This window comes from Syngnathus scovelli, unplaced genomic scaffold (genome assembly GCF_024217435.2).
Source record: "Syngnathus scovelli strain Florida unplaced genomic scaffold, RoL_Ssco_1.2 HiC_scaffold_23, whole genome shotgun sequence".
NCBI lineage: Eukaryota > Metazoa > Chordata > Actinopteri > Syngnathiformes > Syngnathidae > Syngnathus > Syngnathus scovelli.
The window spans coordinates 342292-368772 of record NW_026061323.1 but is presented as its reverse complement, the minus strand read 5'-3'; the positions used below and the strand labels follow the sequence as shown (position 1 = coordinate 368772).

The following is a 26481-nucleotide window of genomic DNA, read 5'->3' as shown; positions in this document are numbered from 1 at the left end:
CTCAGAATTGTTCTTTAACACTATACAGTTCAAGAGTGAGTGTATGTGTGTGTGTGTGTGTGTGTGTGTGTGTGTGTGTGTGTGTGTGTGTGTGTGTGTGTGTGTGTGTGTGTGCGCACGTGCACACGCTCACAAACACAAGCACATGCATGCATGCAAATTGTTTGATTTGTCTTTGCATCCATGTACCGTTTAACTTACTGACACACACGCGCGCGCACGCCCGCACACGCACGCACCCACGCACGCACACACACACACACACACACACACACGCACACGCACACACGCACACACACACATACACACACACACACACACACACACACACACACGTGTTGAAAGGTAAACCTTCTTCCATCCGCCGGGAGGCAGTGTTGCTCCCACCATGAAATGGGAGCTGTTAGGGTTTTCCAGGTTATCTTTATCGTAGGATTATGTTGGAATGTAACCTGTAATAATTACCCTCGCCTGTCCTGTCTTAACAAAAGTAGTAGAACAAAGTGCTAAGATCTTTTGAACTGATTGACTAGCTGCAGAGGAAGCAATCAAAGTTGTTTTGTTTACACAACATCGTGAAAGACCCCCTGCTGTGCTTTGATCAACAGGCCAGGGGCTTCGGCCATTTGTCTACTCTGACCCCCACTCTCACCCCCACTCTGTTCGTAATAAATATGCCCTTGCAGGAAGGAGATTTTTCAGACCTCCATTCGATCATCGCTGCACGCACAGCGACGAATGGACTCTCCACCTGCAGGTGTCCAAAAGGACTTACTTGTCTCCCGTGTGGTTCTTGCAAAATAAGTTGGAGTGAGCAAATCTCTAACATTTTGGTGCCGAAACCCGGGATCCCTCATACCCGCTATCTGGCTGACGAAGGAGGACGTGCTGCATTGTCGACAAGCAGGCGTCCATTAAGAGGACCTGGAGGAGAAAGTCCTGGGAAGAGAATTCTTCGCTGGGCCAGCATCTTAGGTCTGCCTTCGTCTGACAGAGGTGGATTGACGGGACCCGGCAGTGCAACGAACCAGGGGACAAGTAAGTTAAAGGCCTGAAGTTGTGTTGTGTTGTTAAACGCGTAACACATAGAGGTGCACGGGAGCCAGCTTGGGTTCAAGTCCCAGTGGAAGAAACAGGCTAAGAAAGGCAGAGCTTCTTTTTCGTTCATCGAAGAAGTGTGTAGACTCTTTGTCTGTTTTTCCGAGCTGAGGGATCTGGCTTGGGTTAGAGTCCCAGTGGAAGGAACGTGCTAAGAAACACGGAGCTTCTTTTTTGTTAATCAAAGAAGGGCGTAGATTTTTCTTTGTATGTTTTTCCAAGCCAAAGAATAACTTGGGTGCAAGTCCCAGTGGAAGAAACGGGCTAAGAAAAACAGAGCTTCTTTTTCTTAATTGAAGGAGGGCGTAGATTTTTTCTTTTGTCCGTTTTTCCAAAGCTGTTTGGGAGGGTTTTACACCCATCCCTGGATAGGCCTGAAAAAAAAAGCGCTGGAGTTTGTGTAATTGAGTGTGTGACTGGTAGGATAAATTGACTAAAAAGCAGTTCTAGCGTTGATCCACCACAATAAAACAGGCTAGTAATCTGTTGAAAGGTCAATTTAAACCTGCATTGAGGATCCTCAAAGAAAAAAAAAAAAATGAAAAAAAAATTGTAAAACCTTAAACTACTAAAATTAAGATGGGAAATAAGAACGGTAAATCTCTTGCTCTGCTCTTCTTTAAAACGAGAAGTTCATGGCAAGTAGATTTCTTAATTGTATGCAATACATGCTGAAGTGGAAGAAAATGTATGGAGTACAAGGAAATTTGAAATGTGGAAGACGTGGTAGAAGTGCTAGAGTGTGGTGGAAATCTTCACAAAGAGATGAGAACGAATTCAAGAGACAAAAGCTAGAAAGATGAAAACTGATGCGGTCACAAGTGTTTGTCAGACCAGGAGACAATAAGGCCCCTGTGAGCAGGTGCAAGGCCGCAGCTCAAGCCGCGGCTCAAGCAAGGGGCAAGAGGAGTTTCCGGTCCTATGCAAATCATGTATCGAAATTTAAAAGATCTGAAACCTCTCCCATATGACAGCAAAACATGTCATTGTCAGGTTATCAAAAATCGTTTTAGATTGTTAGAGCCCCTGTCCACACAAGAAGTATGACAATGCTGTTTGTAGGCCTAATTACAAATGAATAGGGATCAAATTGTGTTACACTGAAGTTAAAATATGCAAATCAAGTGGTAAAGAAATGCAACTTGCTTCTAGAAGGTAAATAAATAAAATTAGAATGTGCTGTCCTCGTGTGCATGGGAGGGACCAGCTCATGATCGACCACAGGAAATGGCCAGCCTGTGACGAATCATTGTTGCTGAGACCTACCTTCCGCACGCGAGAGCTGTGCATGTGTGTGCGTATGTGTTAAGTTGATGAAGATTGGCTAAACTTTTAGTATAAAGAAATTTGCTAGACTGTTGTCTATTCAATTTACATCGCAGAACAGAAACAATTTTGACAGATAAAAATGAAAGAAAAAGAGAGAAATCTGTTTGCGAGCAGAAACTAATCCACACTAGTGCATGTTAGTGTCAAGCCATCATGAGAAATTCGGAGTTAACAAAACAACAGAACATGCTTTCAGGAATTGGGAGAAGCTAAATTGTGAATTTAAGATTTTGCAATGCCACATTTAATAGGAATAATTGATTGGTTGTGTTATAAGATTATGCAAAATTCTAAATGCAAGCTAAATCTGAGAGATTCAGTTCTTCAAATTTAAAAACAAAGAAAAAAATCAGATTAATTTGCCAATTGTTTGTTTTAGTTAAGTTTTTTTTGAATTGGTGGATTGTTCTACCAGGAAACCTGAGTTGAAAATGATATATGAATGTTGTGTGGTGAGCTTGGATGAATTGGGACCAATGTGATAGAAAGACTCCTTTTTGGAGACTGTGTGTGAGATGCAAATGAACATTGATGAATGATAGCCTGAATGAAAAGAAATTACAGGTTGAATGGTTGAAGGTGTTGGCGACTACTATAGAAAATTAGTAGAGCGACTTTGATGAAAGAGTGATTTTGAGCAGGTTGAATGTTAGAAAGAAACACGTAGGTTTTGGATTGATAATTAACTAGAGAAAAAAACTGGAGAACCAGTAACATATGTAGAAGATGTGTGAACTGAGAAATTGAGAAGCGTTTTGAAAAGAAAGTCAAATTAAATGATGATGGAATCGTATGTAGTAAAGAACGCATTCTCCCAAAAAGTTTGTCAAGGTGTGAGGCATGGGCGTTGCCAAGCCTCAAAAGGGGGGAGTGAGTAGGACAGATAGTGGAAGATAGTAATAATACAACACTTTATGACAATGAATTTTCGAATACATTTGGTGTTATATTGTGGTAAATTTTTTGTTAGGGTGTAGATAGGTTAGCAACACGAGAGATTTAGAGGTTCAAAAGAAAGACAGTTAAAAGAAAACATTTTTGATTTGGACAATTGCAGGCTAACAGGAACATGAGAACGATAAGAACTACGAGGTGGGATCCAATTTCATTGGGGAGATTGAGAATTCACAGCACCATACTCTAAGTCACATTTTTGAGCAAGCATGACAATAACATGTGAGAGGTCAAGACATACAGATTAGGGCTTGATGTGGAAAGCAGACCTCGATGAGTTGATTTTCAATAATGATACTGAAGACAACATACTGTCCGATTAAATTGGAACTATAGATAAAATGTAGCTCAAAAATAGGATGAGTTGCAGGATTTACGATATAAAAACGAGACCGCTGTTATTAGGAGAATTTGAAGTTTGGTAAACAATGTTACCAGCAAATTGATGGCGCAGCTACATTTGGAGATAGTCTTACAAGTTTGATGTCCCAGCATGTCATTCTCAGTGTCAGAGTCCCTGAAACCCAATCCGAGACTTCGCCTGCAGCCGTGAACAACCACAAAATGGTGCCTGGCTCTGAAGCACCTTTGACCTTTGGCGAAGGACAAGAAAAGACTGCTGTTGTGCTTGGAGGAGGACAAGTACACTCCGGAGGACAGACAACATCCTCGGGGACGAGAAAAGACAGTGAAAAGCGGAGGAACTCACAATGATGAAAATTGACTCATTTGAACAATGGACTCATTCAAGAGTGATGGATGGGGTCGCTCTGAAGCAACAACAAAAGAACACCAACTTGATAGGGTGAAGTGCGGCAAAAAGAAATGGACTTGGAGTGTCCGACAACCAAATCGCACTCCTTGGCGTTACCAACTTTGGTGGAGCTTGGTTCAAAGTGGAAGGGAGGTTCATTGTGCACTGAGTTTGACAGAACTGAGGAGATTTGATGAATAAATAAATAAAAATTGGAAAAATACGTAGGGCTACAGATTATAATCAGAGATTGAACGGATTTGGATAAAACAAATAGGCTAAAATGGTAGGAAACAAGAGCAAGATCTTATATTTTGGCTCATCAAGCTTAAGACGTAGAGGTCGAGTTATATAAATTTTAGAACAGGACATTTGGCAGTCAGGAGGAAGCTAGGTTGCTCAATGTACCTACTCAATACAATAGTAAGGTTTTTTGTTCCACAGTGGAGGTTGGATGGTCAGAAAGTTAGGTACGTTCAATTTTTGACATTCACACAATCATGCATAGGAGTCACACGGCGACAGTTAACAAGGCAATGACTGCAATAGGGGCCACCTACGACTGCACCGACATGAAAAAGTTGAAGTGAGAGAGCAGAGTATGGGAATATATGCTAAAACGTCTGCTATACAGTTACCAATAGGAGATTCTATCAAGAGAAGCTACATGAGAGATGGATTAGAATCCCTTTGTCTGTGTGTGAGTGTGTGTGTGTGTGTGTGTGCACACCCTGTGTGGGTGCGAGCGTGTGAGGAGAAAGAAGGCATGGATAAGACAATCTCTTTTACACCAGGAGGCAATAAATGGGAATGCCCCTGTCATAAATAGTTTTTGGTTAAAGGGAATCATTAGGAAGTGTTCAAAATCTTCCCGCAAACATTCCTATTTGCCAGTTAAATGGGCACTACAATTGACTACGAGAGTTGCAAGCAACAGATGAAGAGCAGTCCTTGGCAGATTATATGATCAGGACGCTCAAACTGTGTCAAAGACAAATTTACTGCCGCTTGATCTTTCCTCCTCACAGGTCGACAACCCCATCAATCCAGGAGACTGGGTCTACACCAAGGTCATCAAAAGAAGGAACTGGGCCAGCCACGACGGGAGGGACCATTTCAAGTCTTGCTGACTACACATGTTGCATCCAAGGTTGCGCCAGTGTGTGTGACAGACCTCACCTACAGACTAGAACATCATCAGCTGACGAAAACACGAGCACATATACAACTTCTTAGACGTGACAGATGTGATAATGATAATGAGACGTGGATTGCGTAGATGCTGTTCTGTTGAGCATGTTTTACAGAAACTTGATGATTTGACCATCGAAAATGCTTCGCAAGTGATGGATACAATGATGTACTGTTTCTGTGTTTTTCTTTTTATTTTTTATTGATAGCATTCTGGTCGCCTGTGGCACAGGGGCCGTGTAAGAATTTTCCTGCTAATGACATCTGGCCAGTAGGTTTTTTGCTTACACAATAAGTTTGATCTGGGGTGTTGAGGTAATGCCTCATCTTCACTGGAAAGTGTTGCTATCATTGTTTGTTGTTTTTATTTTTACTATTCTTCTTTCTTCATTATACATATATATATGTTTTTTTCTTACTTGTCTTTGTTATTTGGGGTGACATAATCATATGATAAAACAGGAGGGAGATGTTAGGGTTTTCCAGGTTATCTTTATCGTAGGATTATGTTGGAATGTAACCTGTAATAATTACCCTCGCCTGTCCTGTCTTAACAAAAGTAGTAGAACAAAGTGCTAAGATCTTTTGAACTGATTGACTAGCTGCAGAGGAAGCAATCAAAGTTGTTTTGTTTACACAACATTGTGAAAGACCCCCTGCTGTGCTTTGATCAACAAGCCAGGGGCTTCGGCCATTTGTCTACTCTGACGCCCACTCTCACCCCCACTCTGTTCCTAATAAATATGCCCTTGCAGGAAGGAGATTTTTCAGACCTCCATTCGATCATCGCTGCACGCACAGCGACGAATGGACTCTCCACCTGCAGGTGTCCAAAAGGACTTACTTGTCTCCCGTGTGGTTCTTGCAAAATAAGTTGGAGTGAGCATATCTCTAACAGGAGCCGTCTCCCGTTTCTTGTTTAAAATTTGAAAAAAGAAAAAAGAGCCTTTCCATGATCTTCTATCATTTGTTTATTCAACACAACTTTGGTTCATTATTTTCTTATGTATATAGGTGGAGGGAGAGAGAAAGACACAGTCGTACAATCAACATTTTACATACTCAATAATAACAAAAATAAATTGAATGTAAAGAAGTAGAATAAACAAATACAACTACAGTAGTAACAATAAAGAAAATGAGTATGAGGCAAAACTAAGTGACCTTTTACAATGATATCCGTGAGGTACTTTTTTCACAGTAGTATAATCTACCGAACAGTTTTCGAGCTTGAAGAGGAAACCGTCTCGGAGGCGGAGTCCAGGATAATAACAACGTAGCAGTCTGTATGATATGGTCCCGCCTGTAGCGGACAGAGAGGCTGCTAAAAGCCGCTCGAATCCCAAAATAATTTTAATCATACCTTTGGATAAAGCAACACATTGGAAGCAAGGCAGCGACCGAAATTCTGAATGGGGTTATTTTCGGCCGCCGGTGTGCTTTTGTTTGACTAAGGTTTTTGCGTCTGGTGCCGTTTTTCCAACTATGTGAGAATTCGGTACTTATATATTGGTCGTTGAGTTTGATGCTAGAAGTGTATGTTATTTTGTTTTCTACGCGAGCATGAGCTTTCCACGGGGTTTCAGACAAAAATGGACGAAGCTTCGAAATTCATCGCCCTGCAGCCCAAGCAAGGTATAGTGTAAAACCTTTTAATTTTTTTCCTTTTTCTTTTCTTTTTCAATACAGTCTGGCTCTCTCTGGTGAAACACAGCAAGTGAGTTGTGACAGTTTGTTCTAGCGTCTTGGGAAACGATTAATGCGATTCAAATGTATTTTTAGGTCCAAGAACATCTAACCAGCCTAAGGCGTGTTAACTGTTCTAACATACTTTTTTTTTCTTTCTTTTTAAATTCCGGAAGATTTCTGTAGATAATATTTGAATGATGGTCTGCAACGTAAACAATCTGTTTTTAATCCTTTATTTTGTAAATATAATTCTTGTTTCATGTCAGGTTTCAAGATTCATATTAATTTGCTCACCTGGGTATGTATGGATGATAAATTAACTTAGTTGGAAGTATGAATGCAAGCGAAGTACACAATTAGAGACCTGAAAAACTTAATTTGCCATAAATTGTTGGATTTGTCTTTGCATCTATGTACTGTCCCACCCACGCCCACACGCACAGACACGCACAGACACACACGCGCGCGTGTGCGTGTGTGTTTGTGTGCATGCGTGCGTGTGTGTAACCCTTCCAGGAGTACAAAACTAGCTCTAGGGGTCATGGAGACGCGCACGATAAGGTGATGATGATGATGATGATGATGATGATGATGATGATGATGATGATGATGATGATGATGACGATGATAGAACTTTATTCATCCCACACCGGGGAAATTCACTTGTCACAGCAGCGCATAATGAATGCAAGAACAATACGAGTCCAAATAAAAACAAGTGCCAGAATTATAAAAAAGGGGAAATAACAGACAAGGACAAACACAAGCGCTGCTAGCAGAGACGAAACCCATTCATTTTATCAGGTGGCATGCATGTTGTAAAGTTTGACAGCAGAGGGAATGAAGGACCTGCGGAACCGTTCCTTCCTACACAGAGGGTGCAAAAGCCTGCCGCTAAAGGAGCTGCTCAGGGACCGCACAATCTCATGGAGGGGGTGAGAGGTGTTGTCCACGAAGGATTTAAGCTTAATCAACGTCCTCCTCTCACCCACAACCTCAATGGAGTCCAGGGGACAGCCCAGGACAGAGCTTGCTCTTAATTAAGTTGTAATCAAATATAATTTACGATTGGCCTCATGCGGGCCGGACAGGGACGCACAAAGGGCCGGATGTGGCCCGCGGGCCGTATTTTGCCCAGCCCTGAAGACACCGAAGGACCTCAGTCTCCTCAGCAGGTGGAGGTGACTCTGGCCCTTTTTGTACAGGGCGTGGGTGTGATCAGTTCAGTCCAGTTTATTGTTAAGGCGAACACCCAGGAATTTGTAGTTCTCCACTCAATAAGATCCGCTGGGTCACTGTATCCCTCCGGGGATAATGGGATACACCTTCAGGTTAGTACAGTTGCAGGCTGCCAGAGATCCAGTCTAACGGAAATCTGCCCATATGTGTACCCCCGGAGCAGTGGATCACTCTTAGTCTGGCCTCTACCCTTCGACCTGTTTGGTTTGGGTAACACTGCCAGGAGTAGCGGAACAGGTCGAAGGATTGAGGCCAGACTAAGAGCGATGCAGTGCTCCGGGGATACACATATGGGCAGATTTCCGATAGACCGGATTTCTGGCAGTCCCCTGCAACTGCACTCACCTGAGCTTCACGTGCCACTGGAATATGGTGAGTGTGGCTTTATGTGGATTGTGGGGGAAGGAAATGCGCGCCCCATTCCTCACAGAAATCCACTCTTTGCGCAAGCTTCAGCTTCTTTTGTAAAGTCCTCTGGTGACAGGATAAAGCGAAGGGGGCAGATCAAGGATGTGACTGGAAGTTCCAAGCTTGAGTCCTTCACAGGGGCGGAGCGGGTGTGATGATCGTTGGAAGATTGGGATTCAGGAACAAGATCTTGCTTCAGCACCTGCTGGACTGAGCAGCCCTATTTAGGGTTTGCATTGCTCACCCGAAATTGGAGAAGGGTCTGGAAAGGGTGACCCAAAATTTGCTTGTTCCTCATACCTGGGTGGCCAACTGTAGCCACCAAGGCATCCCCCACTGCGGTCGAAAACGTTAGCAGAGTTATTTCAATAAAATGAGTAATACTGTGGACAAAGAACAAAATGATGACCATCACAACTCATTTTGGTTTGCCAGTGCCAATCAACACATTGGTAACAACAGTTTTTTTTATTGAGCACATTTGTCAAACAGAAATAGTAAAAACAATACTTCCTGTGCACCATCCTTCAAAATAAAAGTACGTAATACATAAAAGTAAGTAAATATAGACCACATATACTAACCATAACAAATGAAAACCCATGACTATGTGTTAGGGTTGACAAATTACTTTGATTGTATGACTATGTTGGGATGTAGACTAGAATAATTAACTTTGCTAAAACCTTCCACCTTTCCTTGACTCGTGGAAAGTTTCCAGATTCAGTTGTTGAAACTTTCCAAATGATTTGCTTAGTTAGTTATCTAAAATGGTCCACTCGTATCTGTTTCCACAACCTTATAAAACAAAACGCTAAGACTCTCTACACCACGGGTGTCCAAACTTTTTGTAACGTGGGCAATATTTTGTTAGATGAAAATAGCCCATTCGCACTGACATTCCTCGAACCATTACTACTGTAAATGAACTTGTAAATATATAACTATATATTTTACTTTCTGCAGACAGGTTAATATTGCAAATGAGAATCTGTTGTCATTTACACTACCAGAAAAGTTAAAGATTAAAATAATAATAAATTAAATACAAATGAACAACTTTATGAAAGTTGAATGACTTTTTCTTAGGTGTATTAAGTTTGTTTTATTATTGTTATTGTTGCATTAATAACAAGGATGATATTGGTGTTTGTGACTGCAGTAAACAGGCCAGGTTGCATTATGTCAGATTTTTAATCCAAATCCATCCATCCATCCATCCGCCCGCCCGCCCGCCTGCCCGCCCGTCCGTCCGTCCGTCCGTCCATCCATCCATCCATCCATCCATCCATCCATCCATCCATCCATCCATCCATCCATCTTCTTCCGCTTATCCGGGGTCGCGGGGGCAGCAGCTTCAGGAGGGACTCCCAGACTTCCCTCTCCTCAGCCACTTCATCCAGCTCATCCCGGGGGATCCCAAAGCGTTCCCAGGCCAGCTGAGAGATATAGTCTCTCCAGCGCGTCCTGCGTCGTCCCCGGGGTCTCCTACCGGTGGGACATGCCCGGAACACCTCCCCAGGGAGGCATCTAGGAGGCATCCTGATGAGATGCCCGAGCCACCTCATCTTGCTCCTCTCAACGTGGAGGAGTAGCGACTCTACTCCGAGTGTCTCCCGGATGACCGAGCTTCTCACCCTATCTCTAAGGGAGAGCCCGGACATCCTGCGGAGAAAACTCATTTTGGCCGCTTGTATCCGGGATCTCGTTGTTTCGGTCACGACCCATAGCTCGTGACCATAGGTGAGGGTAGGAGCGTAAATCGACCGGTAAATTGAGAGCTTTGCCTTTTGGCTCAGCTCTCTCTTTGCCACGACGGACCGGTACAGAGTCCGCATTACTGCCGACGCTGCACCGATCCGTCCTTCAATCTCGCGCTCCATCCTCCCCTCACTCGTGAACAAGACCCCAAGATACTTAAACTCCTCCACTTGGGGCAGGATCTCATCCCCGATCTGGAGAGGGCATTCCACCCTTTTCAGATCGAGGACCATGGACTCGGATTTGGAGGTGCTGACCTCATCCCGACCGCTTCACACTCGGCTGAGAACCGCTCCAGTGAGAGCTGGAGATCACGGCCTGAAGAAGCCAACAGCACCACGTCGTCTGCAAAAAGCAGAGAATGCTGAGGTCCCCAAACCGGACCCCCTCAACGCCTCGGCTGCGCCTAGAAATTCTGTCCATAAAAATGATGAACAGAATCGGTGACAAAGGCCACTCACTGGGAACGAATCCGACTTACTGCCGGAAATGCGGACCAAACTCTTGCATCGGTGATACAGGGACCGAACCGCCCTTATCAGTTGGCTCGGCACCCCGTACTCCCGAAGCACCCTCCGAAGAACGTCCCGAGGGACACGGTCGAACTTCTTCTCCAAGTCCACAAAACACATGTGGACTGGTTGGGCGAACTCCCATGCACCCTCGAGGATCCTGCTGAGGGTGTAGAGCTGGTCCACTGTTCCACGGCTGGGACAAAAGCGACACTGCTCCTCCTGAATCTGAGGTTCGACCTCCCGATGGACCCTCCTCTCCAGCACCCCTGAATAGACCTTACCAGGGAGGCTGAGGAGTGTGATTCCCCTGTAATTGGAACCTATCCTCCGGTCCCCCTTCCAGTCTGCCAATCCAGAGGTACTGTCCCCGATGTCCACGCAATATTGTAGAGGCGTGTAAGCAATGACAGCCCCACAACATCCAGAGCCCTTAAGAACTCCAGGCGCATCTCATCCACCCCCGGGGCCTTGCCACCGAGGAGTTTTTTAACTACTTCAGTGACTTCGACCCCAGAGATTGGAGAGTCCGCCTCGGAGTCCCCAGGCCCTGCTTCCACAATGGAAGGCGTGTAGGTGGAATTGAGGAGGTCAGCAGCATGCCATCCCCACTGTAAACAGTGTTGACGTTGCACTGCTTCCCCCTCCTGAGACGCCGGATGGTGGACCAGAATTTCCTCAAAGCCATCCGGAAGTCATTCTCCATGGCCTCACCAAACTCCTCCCACGCCCGGGTTTTTGCCTCAGCAACCGCCACGTTCCGCTTGGCCATCCGGTACCTGTCGGCTGCCTCCGGAGTCTCGCAGGCCAAAACGGCCCGATAGAACTCCTTCTTCAGCTTGACGGCATCCCTTACCGCCGGTGTCCACCAGCGGGTTCGGGGATTGCCGCCACGACATGCAGCAACGACCTTACGGCCACAGCTCCAGTCGGCCGCCTCAACAATGGAGGCGCAGAACATGGTCCACTCAGACTCAATGTCCCCCGCCTCCCCCGGGACGTGGGAAAAGCTCTGCCGGAGGTGGGAGTTGAAGCTCTTCCTGACAGGAGATTCTGCCAGACGTTCCCAGCAGACCCTCACAGAGTATTTGGGTCTGCCAGGTCGGACCGGCATCTTCCCCCACCATCGGAGCCAACCCACCACCAGGTGGTGATCAGTTGACAGCTCCGCCCCTCTCTTCACCCGAGTGTCCAAAACATACGGCCGCAAATCCGATGACACAACTACAGAGTCGATCATCGAACTGTGGCCTAGGGTGTCCTGGTGCCAAGTGCACACATGGACACCCTTATTTTTGATTATGGTGTTCATTATAGAAAATCCGTGTCGAGCACAGAAGTCCAATAATAGAACACAGCTCGGGTTCAAATCGGGGGGGGCTGTTCCTCCCAATCATGCCCTTCCAGGTCTCACTGTCATTGCCCACATGAGCATTGAAGTCACTCAGTAGAACAATGGAGTCCCCAGAAAGAGTGCTCTCCAGCACTTCCTCCGGGGACTCCAAGAAAGAGGGGCTTGTACCGGAACCCAAACTGTGCGTGGAGGCAAGTATGACTATGTCTAGTCTGAACTTTTCTGCCTCTCACACCAGCTCGGGCTCCTTTCCAGCCAGAGAGGTGACATTCCATATCCCAAGAGCCAGCTTCTGTAGCTGGGGATCAGACCGCCAAGGTCCATGCCTTTGGCCGCCGCCCAGCTTACACTGTACCCGACCCCTTTGGCCCCACCCACAGGTGGTGAGCCCATGGGAAGGGGGACCCACGTTTCCTTTTCGGGCTGTGCCCGGCCGGGCCCAATGGGCGAAGGCCCTTCCACCAGACGCTCGCCTTCGAGTCACGCCTCCAGGCCTGGCTCCAGAGGGGGGCCCCAGTGACCCGCGTCAGGGCGAGGGAAAACGCAATCCATTTATTTTATTCATCATAAGGGGGTTGTGAGCCCCTTCGATGGCCTTCACACATATGTTATTCTACACCAATCCTCATTATTGTGTGAAGGCAATGGTTTTCACTCATATGTTATTCTACACCATTCACTTTTATTATTATTATTATTATTATTATTATTATTATTATTATTATTATTATTATTATTATTATTATTATTATTGTGTGAAGGCGAAAAGTTCACACAATTTAATTCTTTGGAGGGCGCAGGCCCGTTTCCCTTTTTGACGGGTCGCGTAAAAAGTCACTCCGTACATGTTAAAGAATTGGATAGTCTTCGTAGTTATAAAATTATAAAGTCTTGCCTCGAATTGAATTACTCGGCTCGAGCTTCAGGTGACTTGAGAGGGATTGGCGTCGTACAGAAATTAGATTGATTCCGGTGGAGTTAATTTAACTCGGGTGGTTAGATTACGGACGAATCTCTGAACCCGGCTAAGACAAACCCGTTACCGGGAAGCCGGGGGCACCTTATTGAAAAAGGTGTCAATGTCCAAGGACCCCCTTCTCCATACTCTCTCCGCACATGCTCTGGAGTGACAGAAACCATGGGGAGAAGAGCTCTGGGCTACCAAATTGAATCCATGGACGGCAAAGTTAGGCTTCTCCTACCAAGTCTTGTAGAATGTAACGACATCCCAAACAACAGATCCGAGATACCAACTCCGAATGCTGCATCCAACCTGAAATCAATCGCTCATTTCATCCCAGAACTTGAACAGAGCACTCCCATAATGCTTCTCCTTAGGCGAGACATCATCACGGCCCAAAAAGTCCCCAAGCAGGTGAACGGTCCAAGAGATGCTCCATTCGCCCAGAAACTCGACTTTGGATGGGTGATCGTCGGAAATGTGTGTTTGGGAGGGTTTCACAAGCCTGACACCATAAACAGGGGCCCTGTATACCAGGACTGTTAGAGATTTGCTCACTCCAACTTATTTTGCAAGAACCACACGGAAGACAAGCAAGTTCTTTTAGACACCTGCAAGTGGAGAGATCACTCGCAAAAGGCATATTTATTAAGAGAAAGAGTGGGGGTAAGAGTAGACTGAATAGGAAGCCCTTGTGCTCTAGTCAAAACATATCAGGGGATGTTTTACGACCTTGTGTAGGATGAGACAAGGTAGGTTATTTATTACCGGTTGCATTCCAACATAATCATACGATAAGGATAATTTGAAAAACCCTAACAAGGACTACAGAGCAGAAACGCCCCTCCATCTTCGAACCCTGCCCGAACGTCTTTCAGGTGAAAGAGAGGTACAGTCAATTCCAAGGCACCAATCATCCTAAGCCACAGTCGACAGAGAAACTTGCCGGCAACAGAGAAACCGACCAGCTGGGTTCTACAGTGTTTCAACAAACAAAGTGTTAGGGTTTTCCAGGTTATCTTGATCCTATGATTATGTTGGAATGTAACCTGTAATACTTAAACTCGGTTGTCCTCTCTTAACAAAAGTAGTAGAACAAAGTGACTAGCTGCAGAGGAAGCAATCAAAGTTGTTTAGTTCACACAACATCGTGAAGGACCCCCTGCTGTGCTTTGATCAGCCAGGGGCTTCGGCCATTTGTCTACTCTGACCCCCACTCTCACCCCCACTCTGTTCCTCCTAATAAATATGCCCTTGCAGGAAGGAGACTTTTCAGACTTCATTCGATAATCGCTGTTCAGACAGCGACGAATGGACTCTCCACCTGCAGGTGTCTAAAAGAACTTGCTTGTCTCCTGTTTGGTTCTTGCAAAATAAGTTGGAGCGAGCAAATCTCTAACATTTTGGTGCCGAAACCCGGGACCCTCATACCCATCATCTGGCTGACGGAGGACGACGCGCTGTACACCGTCGACGGGCCAGCGTCCATTAGCAGGACCTGGTAAAGAAAGACCTGGGAAGAGAATTCTTCGCTGGGCCAGCATCTTAGGTCTGCCTTCGTCTGACAGAGGTGGATTGACGGGACCCGGCAGTGCAACGAACCAGGGGACAAGTAAGTTAAAGGCTTGAAATTGTGTTGTGTTGTTAAACGCGTAACACATAGAGGTGCATGGGAGATAGCTTGGGTTCAAGTCCCAGTGGAAGAAACAGGCTAAGAAAGGCAGAGCTTCTTTTTCGTTCATCGAAGAAGTGTGTAGACTCTTCTTTGTCTGTTTTTCCGAGCTGAGGGATCTGGCTTGGGTTAAAGTCCCAGTGGAAGGAACGTGCTAAGAAACACGGAGCTTCTTTTTTGTTAATCAAAGAAGGGCGTAGATTTTTCTTTGTATGTTTTTCCAAGCCAAAGAATAGCTTGGGTTCAAGTCCCAGTGGAAGAAACGGGCTAAGAAAAACAGAGCTTCTTTTTCTTAATTGAAGAAGGGTGTAGATTTTTTCTTTTGTCCGTTTTTCCAAAGCTGTTTGGGAGGGTTTTACACCCATCCCTGGATAGGCCTAAAAAAGCGCTGGAGTTTGTGTGATTGAGTGTGTGACTGGTAGGATAAATTGACTAAATAACAGTTCTAGCATTGATCCACGGCAATAATACAGGCTAGTAATTTGTTGAAAGGTCAATTTAAACCTGCATTGAGGATCCTCAAAGAAAAAAAAAATTGAAAAAAAATTGTAAAACCTTAAACTAATAAAATTAAGATGGGAAATAAGAACGGTAAATCTCTTGCTCTGCTCTTCTTTAAAACGAGAAGTTCATGGCAAGTAGATTTCTTAATTGTATGCAATACATGCTGAAGTGGAAGAAAATGTATGGAGTACAAGGAAATTTGAAATGTGGAAGAAGTGGTAGAAGTGCTAAAATGTGGTTGAAAGCTTCACAAGAAAGAAGAGAACAAATCCAAAAGACAAAAGATAGAAAGTTGAAAAGTGATGAGGCCGCCATTCAATTGAGATTTGAAAAAGAATTCTGGGTACATAGTGGCATCCCATTCAATGATACAGCTGAGAGTGCTTATCAACAACAGCTTAAAAATGCGCTCCTCACTAATTTCCGCCCTGAAATAGGCAACTGGGTGAGGAAACATTTGGTGGAAGTGGATGTTGCAAGTGTGACAACAACTATGCAAAGGGCTAGACATGCTGAAAAAGTGATCAAAAAAGGCAAAAGTTCTGATGTATTTCATCTAGATAATGATGATGATGAACTAGATTAAGATACAACAGTCTTCTTCCAAGGGTCCCAGCTAGGCAGAGGGAGAGGTAGAGGCCAACAAGGTTGCAGGCCGCCATATAATTCAAAACCCCCACGAGATTCTGACAACTGTTGGAACTGTGGGAGACGAGGACACTTCGCACGAGAGTGTCGTTTTGCAAAACAATATCAATCAAAGGGTGGAGGAAGGAGCAGAGGAGAAGCCAAATTTTTAGCATGACAAGCTTCCTCCTCTTTGACCGCTTATGCTCATACAGAGAAAGAAAGAATAGATGCCCATATGACAGCAAAACATGTCATTGTCAGATTATTAGAATTTTTTTTAGATTATTAGAAATCCTGTTCACACAAGAAGTATGACAATGCTGTTTGTAGGCCCAATTACAAATGAATAGGGATCAAATTGTGTTACACTGAAGTTAAAATATGCAAATCAAGTGGTAAAGAAATGCAACTTGCTTCTAGAAGATAAATAAATAAAATTAGAATGTGCTGTCCTCGTGTGCATGGGAGGGACCAGCTCATGATCGACCACAGGAAATGGCCAGCCTGTGACGAATCATTGTTGCTGGGAACTACCTTTTGCATGCGAGAGCTGTGCATGTGTGTGCGTATATGTTAAAATGATGAACATTGGCTAAAGTTTTAGTATAAAAAAAATTTGCTAGACTGTGGTCTATCCAATTTGCACCGCAGAACAGAAATGATTTTGAAAGATAAAAATGAGAGGAAAAAGAGAGAAATCTGTTTGCAAGCAGAAACTAATCCACACTAGTGCATGTTAAGTGTCAAGCCCACATGAGAAATTCGAAGAAAAAAAATGACAGAACATGCTTTCAGGAATTGGAAGAAGCTAAATTGTGAATTTAAGATTTTGCAATGCTACATTTAATAGGAATAATTGATTGGTTGTGTTATAAGATTATACAAAATTCTAAATGCAAGCTAAATCTGAGAGATTGAGTTCTTCAAATTTAAAAACAAAGAAAAACTTCAGATTAATTTGCCAGTTGTTTGTTTTAGTTAAGTTTTTTTGAATTGGTGGATTGTTCTACCAGGAAACCTGAGTTGGAAATGATATATGAATGTTGTGTAGTGAGCTTGGATGAATTGGGACCAATGTGATAGAAAGACTCCTTTTTGGAGACTGCGTGTGAGATGCAAATGAACATTGATGAATGATAGCCTGAATGAAAAGAAATTACAGGTTGAATGGTTGAAGTTGTTGGCGACTACTATAGAAAATTAGTAGAGCGACTTTGATGAAAGAGTGATTTTGAGCAGGTTGAATGTTAGAAAGAAACACGTAGCTTTTGGATTGATAATTAACTAGAAAAAAACTGGAGAACCAGTAACACATGTAGATGTGTGAACTGAGAAATTGAGAAGCGTTTTGGAAAGAAAGTCAAATTAAATGATGATGGAATCGTATGTAGTAAAGAACGCATTCTCCCAAAAAGTTTGTCAAGGTGTGAGGCATGGGCGTTGCCAAGCCTCAAAAGGGGGGGGGAGTGAGTAGGACAGATAGTGGAAGATAGTAATAATACAACACTTTATGACAATGAATTTTCGAATACATTTGGTGTTATATTGTGGTAATTTTTTTGTTCTTGTGTAGATAGGTTAGCAACACGAGAGATTTAGAGATCCAAAAGAAAGACAGTTAAAAGAAAACATTTTTGATTTGGACAATTGCAGGCTAAACAGGAACATGAGAACGATAAGAACTACGAGGTGGGATCCAATTTCATTGGGGAGATAGAGAATTCACAGCACCATACTCTAAGTCACATTTTTGAGCAAGCATGACAATAACATGTGAGAGGTCAAGACATACAGATCAGGGCTCTATGTGGAAAGCAGACCTCGATGAGTTGATTTTCAATAATGATACTGAAGACAACATACTGTCCGATTAAATTGGAACTATAGATAAAATGTAGCTCAAAAATAGGATGAGTTGCAGGATTTACGATATAAAAACGAGACCGCTGTTATTAGAAGAATTTGAAGTTTGGTAAACAAACATTACCAGCAAATTGATGGAAGCAGCTACATTTGGAGATAGTCTTACAAGTGTTCAAACCAGCCTCTCATTCTCAGTGTCAGAGTCCCTGAAACCCAATCCGAGACTTCGCCTGCAGCCGTGAACAACCACAAAATGGTGCCTGGCTCTGAAGCACCTTTGACCTTTGGCGAAGGACAAGAAAAGACTGCTGTTGTGCTTGGAGGAGGACAAGTACACTCCGGAGGAAATACAACATCCTCGGGGACGGAAAAGACAGTGAAAAGCGGAGGAACTCACAATGATGAAAATTGACTCATTTGAACAATGGACTCATTCAAGAGTGATGGATGGGGTCGCTCTGAAGCAACAACAAAAGAACACCAACTTGATAGGGTGAAGTGCGGCAAAAAGATATGGACTTGGAGTGTCCGACAACCAAATCGCACTCCTTGCTACGGCGTTCCCAAATTTGGTGAAGCTTGGTTCAAAGTGGAAGGGAGGTTCATTGTGCACTGAGTTTGACAGAACTGAGGAGATTTGATAAATAAATAAATAAAAATTGGAAAAATACGTAGGGCTACAGATTATAATCAGAGATTGAACGGATTTGGATAAAACAAATAGGCTAAAACGGTAGGAAACAAGAGCAAGATCTTATATTTTGGCTCATCAAGCTTAAGACGTAGAGGTCGAGTTATATGAATTTTAGAACAGGGCCACCTACGACTGCACCGACATGAAAAAGTAGAAGTGAGAGAGCAGAGTATGGGATTATATGCTAAAACGTCTGCTATACATTTACCAATAGGAGATTCTATCAAGAGAAGCTACATGAGAGATGGATTAGAATCTCTTTGTCTGCGTGGGTGTGTGTGTGTGTTCACACCCTGTGTGGGTGCGAGCGTGTGAGGAGAAAGAAGGCATGGGTAAGACAATCTCTTTTAAACCAGGAGGCAATAAATGGGAACACCCCTGTCATAAATAGTTTTTGGTTAAAGGGAATCATTAGGAAGTGTTCAAACTCTTCCCGCAAACATTCCTATTTGCCAATTAAATGGGCACTACAATTGACTACGAGAGTTGCAAACAACAGATGAAGAGCAGTCCCTGGCAGATTATATGATCAGGACGCTCAAACTGTGTCAAAGACAAATTTACTGCCGCTTGATCTTTCCTCCTCACAGGTCGACAACCCCATCAATCCAGGAGACTGGGTCTACATCGAGGTCATCAAAGGAAGGGACTGGGCCAGCCACGACGGGAGGGACCATTCCAAGTCTTGCTGACTACACATGTTGCACCCAAGGTTGCAGGACCCACAAATGCATTAACGACGACTGCTCTCCAGGAGGAAACTGGATGGGAGCTTTGGACATCACCGCTGTGTGCCAGGATGAGAGAGCCATTTTCAAGGTGTAAGGGCACTACTACCAACATGGCTGCACCATCGGACGGGACCTACTTCGTCCAGAAGTTCAGAGGCACTGCCTCACCTGCATCCTATGAGTGCACGTGCCTGTTCAGTACGGATCATGGTTTTGTGGTCACAAGAGTTGTCCGATGCTGCCTGCCAACTGGACACGAGTGTGTGTAACAGACCTCACCTACAGACTAGAACATCATCAGCAGACGAAAACACGGGCACATATACAACTTCTTAGACGTGACAGTTGTGATGATGATAATGAGACGTGGATTGCGTAGATGCTGTTCTGTTGAGCATGTTTTACAGAAACTTGATGATTTGACCACCGAAAATGCTTCACAAGTGATGGATACAATGATGTACTGTTTCTGTGTTTTTCTTTTTATTTTTTATTGATAGCATTCTGGTCGCCTGTGGCAACGGGGCCGTGTAAGAATTTTCCTGCTAATAACATCTGGCCAGCAGGTTTTTCGCTTACACAATAAGTTTGATCTGGGGTGTTGAGGTAATGCCTCATCTTCACTGGAAGGTGTTGCTATCATTGTTTGTTGTTTTTATTTTTGCTGTTCTTCTTTCTTCATTATACATATATATATATATGTTTTTCTTTCTTACTTGTCTTTGTTGTTTGGGGTGACATAATCATATGATAAAACAGGAGGGAGATGTTAGGGTTTTCCAGGTTATCTTGATCCTATGATTATGTTGGAATGTAACCTGTAATACTTAAACTCGGTTGTCCTGTCTTAACAAAAGTAGTAGAACAAAGTGACTAGCTGCAGAGGAAGCAATCAAAGTTGTTTAGTTCACACAACATCGTGAAGGACCCCCTGCTGTGCTTTGATCAGCCAGGGGCTTCGGCCATTCGTCTACTCTGACCCCCACTCTCACCCCCACTCTGTTCCTCCTAATAAATATGCCCTTGCAGGAAGGAGACTTTTCAGACTTCATTCGATAATCGCTGTTCAGACAGCGACGAATGGACTCTCCACCTGCAGGTGTCTAAAAGAACTTGCTTGTCTCCTGTTTGGTTCTTGCAAAATAAGTTGGAGTGAGCAAATCTCTAACACAAAGGATGATAATAAGGTGGCTCCCTCCATTGACGACCTCTTGTTCCTGAACATCATGGAAAGGAACCTAAAGAAAGAAAAAGATATTAGCTGGGTGGCCCCGCTTCCATTTAAGTCACCAAGGCGTTGCCTCTCTGACAACAAAGTCCAGGCCACAAATCAACTTTCATTACTGAGACGGAGTCTTGAAAGGGAACCAGCGATGAAACAGCATTTCCTCACCTTCATGGAGAAGGTCTTTCGGAACAAACACATAGAAGTGGCCCCTCCTCTGAAAGAGAACGAAGAGCGTTGGTACATGCCAACCTTCGGCGTTTATCATCCAAAGAAGCCCGGCAACATCCGTGTGGTGTTCGACTCGAGCGCCCAGCATGGAGGAGTTTCACTGAATAATGTTCTGCTGACCGGGCCTGACCTTAACAATACCCTGCTCATGTTCCGAAAGAAGGCTGTGGCAGTGACAGCGGACATCGAACAAATGTTCCACTGTTGCCTCGTCAAGGAAGAGGACCGCAACTTCCTGAGGTTCCTGTGGTTCCGGGACAACAACCCATACAAAAACATTATCGAGTACTGCATGAGGGTCCACGTATTCAGGAGTAGTCCCTCCCCTGCGGTAGCCATCTACTGCTTCCGGCAGAGCAGAGAGAATGGGGACCCTGACGTCAAACAGTTTGTCAAACGGGACTTTTATGTGGATGATGGCTTGAAGTCGTTCCCTACAGTGGAAGCAGCAGTGGACCTGCTCAAGAGACCGCAAGACACTCTCTCAGAATCAAACTTGCGACTGCATAAAATCGCCTCAAACTATAGAGAAGTAGTGGAGGCCTTCCCAGCCTGAGACCACGCTACAGACTTCAAAGACCTCGATCTCGGTTCCGATGCACTTCCCATGCAGCACAGCTTGGGTCTCAACTGTGACCTAATGTCCGACACCTTCACCTTCAAGTTAGGCAACGAAGAGAAACCCTTCACCCGCCGAGGCATCCTATCTAGCATGAACAGCATTTACGATCCTCTCGGATTCATCGCCCCAGTCACCATCCAAGGCAAAGACATTCTCAGTAAACTAACAAAGGATCATAGTGACTGGGACTCGCCTCTCCTACAAGAGATGGAAGAGATGTGGATCACATGACGGTCTTCTTTAGACGACCTTGGCACCCTCCAGATACCTCGGACCTACGGAGAGATCTCTCTCTTAGTAATGTCACGCAGAGAGTTATGCGTCTTTTGCGACGCCTCAACTAAAGCAATCAGTGATGTAGCCTATCTTAGGCTAACAGATGCAGAGGACACCATCCACGTGGGCTTCGTTATGGGTAAGGCTAAGCTGGCCCCCATCCCCGAGCACACAGTGGCAAGACTTGAGCTCTGCGCAGCGGTTCTTGTAGTGGAACTTGCGGAACTCATGTCCTCAGAGATCGACATGCAACTAGACGAGACTACCTTATACAGCGACACAACCCTTCTCACCCAGAAGGTGAATGTACCTTCAACCCCAGTCGGTGACTGGATCAAAGACCTCCACAAGTCCCAGTGGCGCCAAGTCCAACATCTAGCCCAAACGTTTGTCCTTCTCAAAGACAATCAGGTCGTGAGAAACGAGTGGCCTCTGGGACTGATTACTCAGGTCTTCCCCAGCAACGATGGCATGGTATGTAAAGTTGAGGTCAAGGTCTCCAAGACAGGCGGGACAAAACTGTACCAGCTTCCCATCTCCTTCTTGCCCCTGATGAGAAACAGTAAGAACTGTATGATGGACCTTTTTTAGGTTGTGGCAAAATGCCAGATGGGGAGTGTCATGTCTTTGTAGTCTGTGATCAGTGTTACGATGGAGTATGTTAGGGTTTTTCAAATTATCCTTATCGTATGATTATGTTGGAATGCAACCGGTAATAAATAACCTACCTTGTCTCATCCTACACAAGGTCGTAAAACATCCCCTGATATGTTTTGACTAGAGCACAAGGGCTTCCTATTCAGTCTACTCTTACCCCCACTATTTCTCTTAATAAATATGTCCTTGCAGTTGGGAGAGCCAGACTTCATTCTGGAGCGAGTGAACTCGCCACCTGCAGGTGTCTAAAAGTACTTGCCTGTCTCCCGTGTGGTTCTTGCAAAATAAGTTGGAGTGAGCAAATCTCTAACAGAGTAGGTCACGTGACTATAATAAGGAAGTAAGCGCATGTTAGTACGGTGTTGAAAGCAAACGCTGCTTGTTCTATTCTCTCCTGCAGTTCGGCAAAACTACTACCTACATTTTGTGTTATACAAGGCACCGTTGGTATGTACCTTTGTATAAGATTCAAGATTCAAGAGTTTTTTAATTCACCATGTTTGAGCGTGCCAAACAAGGAATTTGACTTCGGTAAATCCCAGCCTCTGTTCAACATTTAGGTGACAACACTCAGGACGTGAAAAATGGAAGATATTCTCAAACATGCCCTGATCTTAAACTCCCAAGAGGGCAAGGAAAAACTCAAAACTCCAGCTAGGGGAAATGAGAAACCTTGAGAAGAGACCACAGATGGGAGGGTCCCTCTTCTCGGGTGACCAGGCTGCAATGGATACAGAGAGGACACATAGTACAAACAGTGTAGACAAAAAAGTTATTATGTATCGAAATACATCCTTTGAGTTCTGAAATTATTATTATTATTATTATAGTTTTCTGTGATGTTAGACGATCTGTTGGGAAAGCGAACGTCATGTCGGTTAACATTGAGTTTCATGACTAACGTTAGTCATTCTCCTGTCGCCCTATTGTGGCCGTAGTCAATGTGTTCATGTGTAATAAATATGTTAATAATGATTCACTAATTCATAGATTTCATATTGATTTAATTCATTTAGTTTGTATGACTGATTATACAATGTGGTTTGTATTCTCCCAGTTTCACCCATTTCCTTGTTATTCAACCTGGAGTCCCTCTCCGTGAGTAGTCACCTTATCGTGGTGGAGGGGTTTGCGTGCCCCTATGATCCTAGGAGCCATGTTGTCCGGGGCTTCATGCCCCTGGAAGTGTCACCCATGGCAAAAGTGTCCTAGGTGAGGGGCCAAACAAAGCACGGCTCACCCAAGCCCCTTATGACGAAAAAGACAAATGGACTTCGTTTTCCCTCGCCCGGACGCGGGTCACTGCCCCCCCCCCCCCCCTCTGGAGCCAGGTCTGGAGGTGGGGCTCAAAGGCGAGTGCCTGGTGGCTGGGCCTTTGCCCACGGGGCCCGGCCGGGCATAGCCCGAAAAGAAAACATGGGTTCCCCTTCCCATGGGCTCACCACCTGTAGGAGGGGCCAAAGGGTCGGGTGCAAAGTGACCTGGGCGGCGGCCAAAGGCGGGGACCTTGGTGGTCCGATCCCCGGCTGCAGAGGCTGGCTCTTGGGACATGGAATGTCACCTCTCTGGTTGGAAAGGAGCCCGAGCTGGTGTGTGAGGCAGAAAAGTTCCGACTAGACATAGTCGGAATTGCCTTCACACATAGTTTGGGCTCTGGTACAAGCCCTCTCGAGAGGGGCTGGACTCTCTTCCACTCTGGATTTGCCCACGGTGAATGGCGTCGAGCAGATGTGGGCATACTTATTGCCCCTCGGCTGGGCACCTGCACATTGGGGTTCACCCCGGTGAACGAGAGGGTAGCCTCCCTCCGCCTTCGGGTGGGGGGGACGGGTCCTGACTGTTGTTTGTGTCTATGCACCAAACGGCAGCTCAGAGTACCAACCCTTCTTGGAGTCCCTGGAGGAAGTGCTGGAGAGTGCTCCTTCTGGGGACTCAATTGTTCTACTGGGTGACTTCAATGCTCATGTGGGCAATGACAATGAGAACCGGAAGGGCGTGATTAGGTGGAACCCCCCCCCCCCCCCCCCCCCCCCCCCGATCTGAACCCGAGCGGTGTTCTATTATTGGACGTCTGTGCAGTTCGATAATCGACTTTGTAGCCGTGTTATCGGATTTGCGGCCACATGTTTTGGACACTCGGGTGAAGACAGGGGCAGAGCTGTCAACTTATCACCACCTGGTGGTGGGTTGGCTCCGATGGTGGGGGAAGATGCCGGTCCGACCTGGCAGACCCAAACGTTCTGTGAGTCAAAGTCAAAGTCAAAGTCTGCTTTATTGTCAATTTCTTCACATGTCAAGACACACAAAGAGATCGAAATTACGTTTCCCACTATCGCACGGTGACAAGACATAGTACACAATATACATACAAGTAAACAGCACAAAAAGTAAAAACAAGAAGGCAGAAACAATGAATAAATAAGAGCTTTGAATGAATAATAAATAAACAAATAACATAATAAATAAGGAGCAAAAATGGAGCAAGTGTGCATACAGCAGACAGTCAGAATATAGCGCAAAAGAACAGGACGTTATGCAGCCGAGGGTGGAGGGGGGAGAATGTTCAGGATCCTAACAGCCTGGAGTATGAAGCTGAATCATGGTCGTTGTGGGTGAGATGGGAGGTGTAAATGTCCTTCAGGGAGGGGAGTGAAGCACCAATAATCTTACCAGCCGTGTTCACTATGCGCTGCAGGGCCTTCATGTTGTATTCAGTGCAGCTACAACCCCACACAGCGATACAACTGGAGAGGATGCTCTCAATGGTGCCACGGTAGAATGTGGTCATAATGGCCAGAGGAACACTTGCTCGCCTGAGTTTCCACAGGTAGTACAGGGGGCGCTGAGTTTTCTTTGCCAGTGATGCAGTGTTGGTGGTCCAGGAGAGGTCCTCACTGATGTGCACCCCCTGGAATCTGCTCACTCTCTCCACCACAGCACTGTTGATGGTCAGTGGCAGGTGTTGGGTGTGACCCTTCCGGAAATCAACAACAATCTCCTTGGTCTTGTTGACGTTCAGCAGGAGGTTGTTGTCCCTGCACCACGTGGCCAGAAGGTCGACCTCCGACCTGTATTGAGTCTCGTCGCCCTCGGTGATGAGACCCACCAGAGTCGTGTCGTCGGCATATTTCAGCACACGGTTGCTGCTGTAAGTTGCAGTGCAGTCATGCGTCAGCAGGGTGAAGAGCAGCGGACTGAGCACGCAGCCTTGGGGGGCCCCCATGCTCAGCGTGATGCTGGCGGAGATATTGTCGCCAACACGTACTACCTGAGGCCTCTGACAGAGGAAGTCCAGTAGCCAGTTGCAGAGGTAGGTACTGAGGCCCAGCTTGTCAAGTTTGCAGATGAGTCGCTGTGCTACAATGGTGTTGAATGCAGAACTGAAGTCCACAAACAGCAATCTCACATACGAGTCCCTTCTTCCAGGTGGGTGAGGGCTGAGTGGAGGGCAGAGCAGATGGCATCCTCAGAGGACCGTTTGACTCGGTACTCAAACTAGAAGGGGTCTATGGTGGGGGTAGAATGGATCTGATGTGCTCCATGACAAGCTGCGCAAAGTACTTCATGATGATCGGTGTCAGTGCCACGGGGCGGTAGTCAGTCATTGAAGCAGGATGGACCAGGTTTCTTCGGCACAGGTACGATGGTGGCAGCCTGAAACATGATGGGACGATTACCTGCTGCAGGGAAATGTTAAAGATGTCCGTGAAGACACCCATCAGCTCCTCAGCGCAGTCCTTCAGCGCTCGACCTGGGATGTTGTCTGGGCCCGCCGCCTTACGGGTGTTGATACCGGCAAGCATCGTCCTCACGCTATCGGCAGAGAGGCACAGGGGCTGCTCGTGTGGAGGGGGAAGGGTCTTCAGCGGGCAAGTGCTGTTCTGAGCGTCGAAGTGAGCAAAGAAGCGGTTCAGATCGTTGAGCAGAGGGATGTTGCCCTCACAGCTCTGCGGCACGGGCTTGTAGTCCGTGATGGTCTGAATGCCTTGCCATAGGCTCCGTGCATCCCTGCTGTCTTTGAAGTGGGTGGTAATCTTGCAAGAGAATGCCTTTTTCGCTTCCTTGATGCTCCGGGACAGGTCGCCCCTCGCTGTTCTCATGCCAGCCTCATCCTCAGCTCTGAAGG

At 45.5% G+C, this 26481-nt stretch overlaps 1 protein-coding gene across 2 annotated transcripts in view; it reads left to right on the top strand.

Moving 5' to 3' along the window:
• The first annotated feature begins 316 nt into the window (after positions 1 to 316).
• Positions 317 to 26481, top strand: part of LOC125992636 (uncharacterized) — a 37215-nt gene continuing 11050 nt past the window's right edge. The window contains exons 1-2 of one of the 2 annotated variants that reach the window (XM_049761746.2): positions 317 to 6961; positions 19204 to 21861. In XM_049761746.2, coding sequence (XP_049617703.1) covers positions 20571 to 21356 — 786 coding nt within the window. In that variant the 5' untranslated portion in view covers positions 317 to 6961; positions 19204 to 20570 and the 3' untranslated portion in view covers positions 21357 to 21861. Of the gene's footprint in view, positions 6962 to 19203; positions 21862 to 26481 lie in introns of those variants that run through there. The other variant, XR_011086265.1, reaches the window with a different exon arrangement.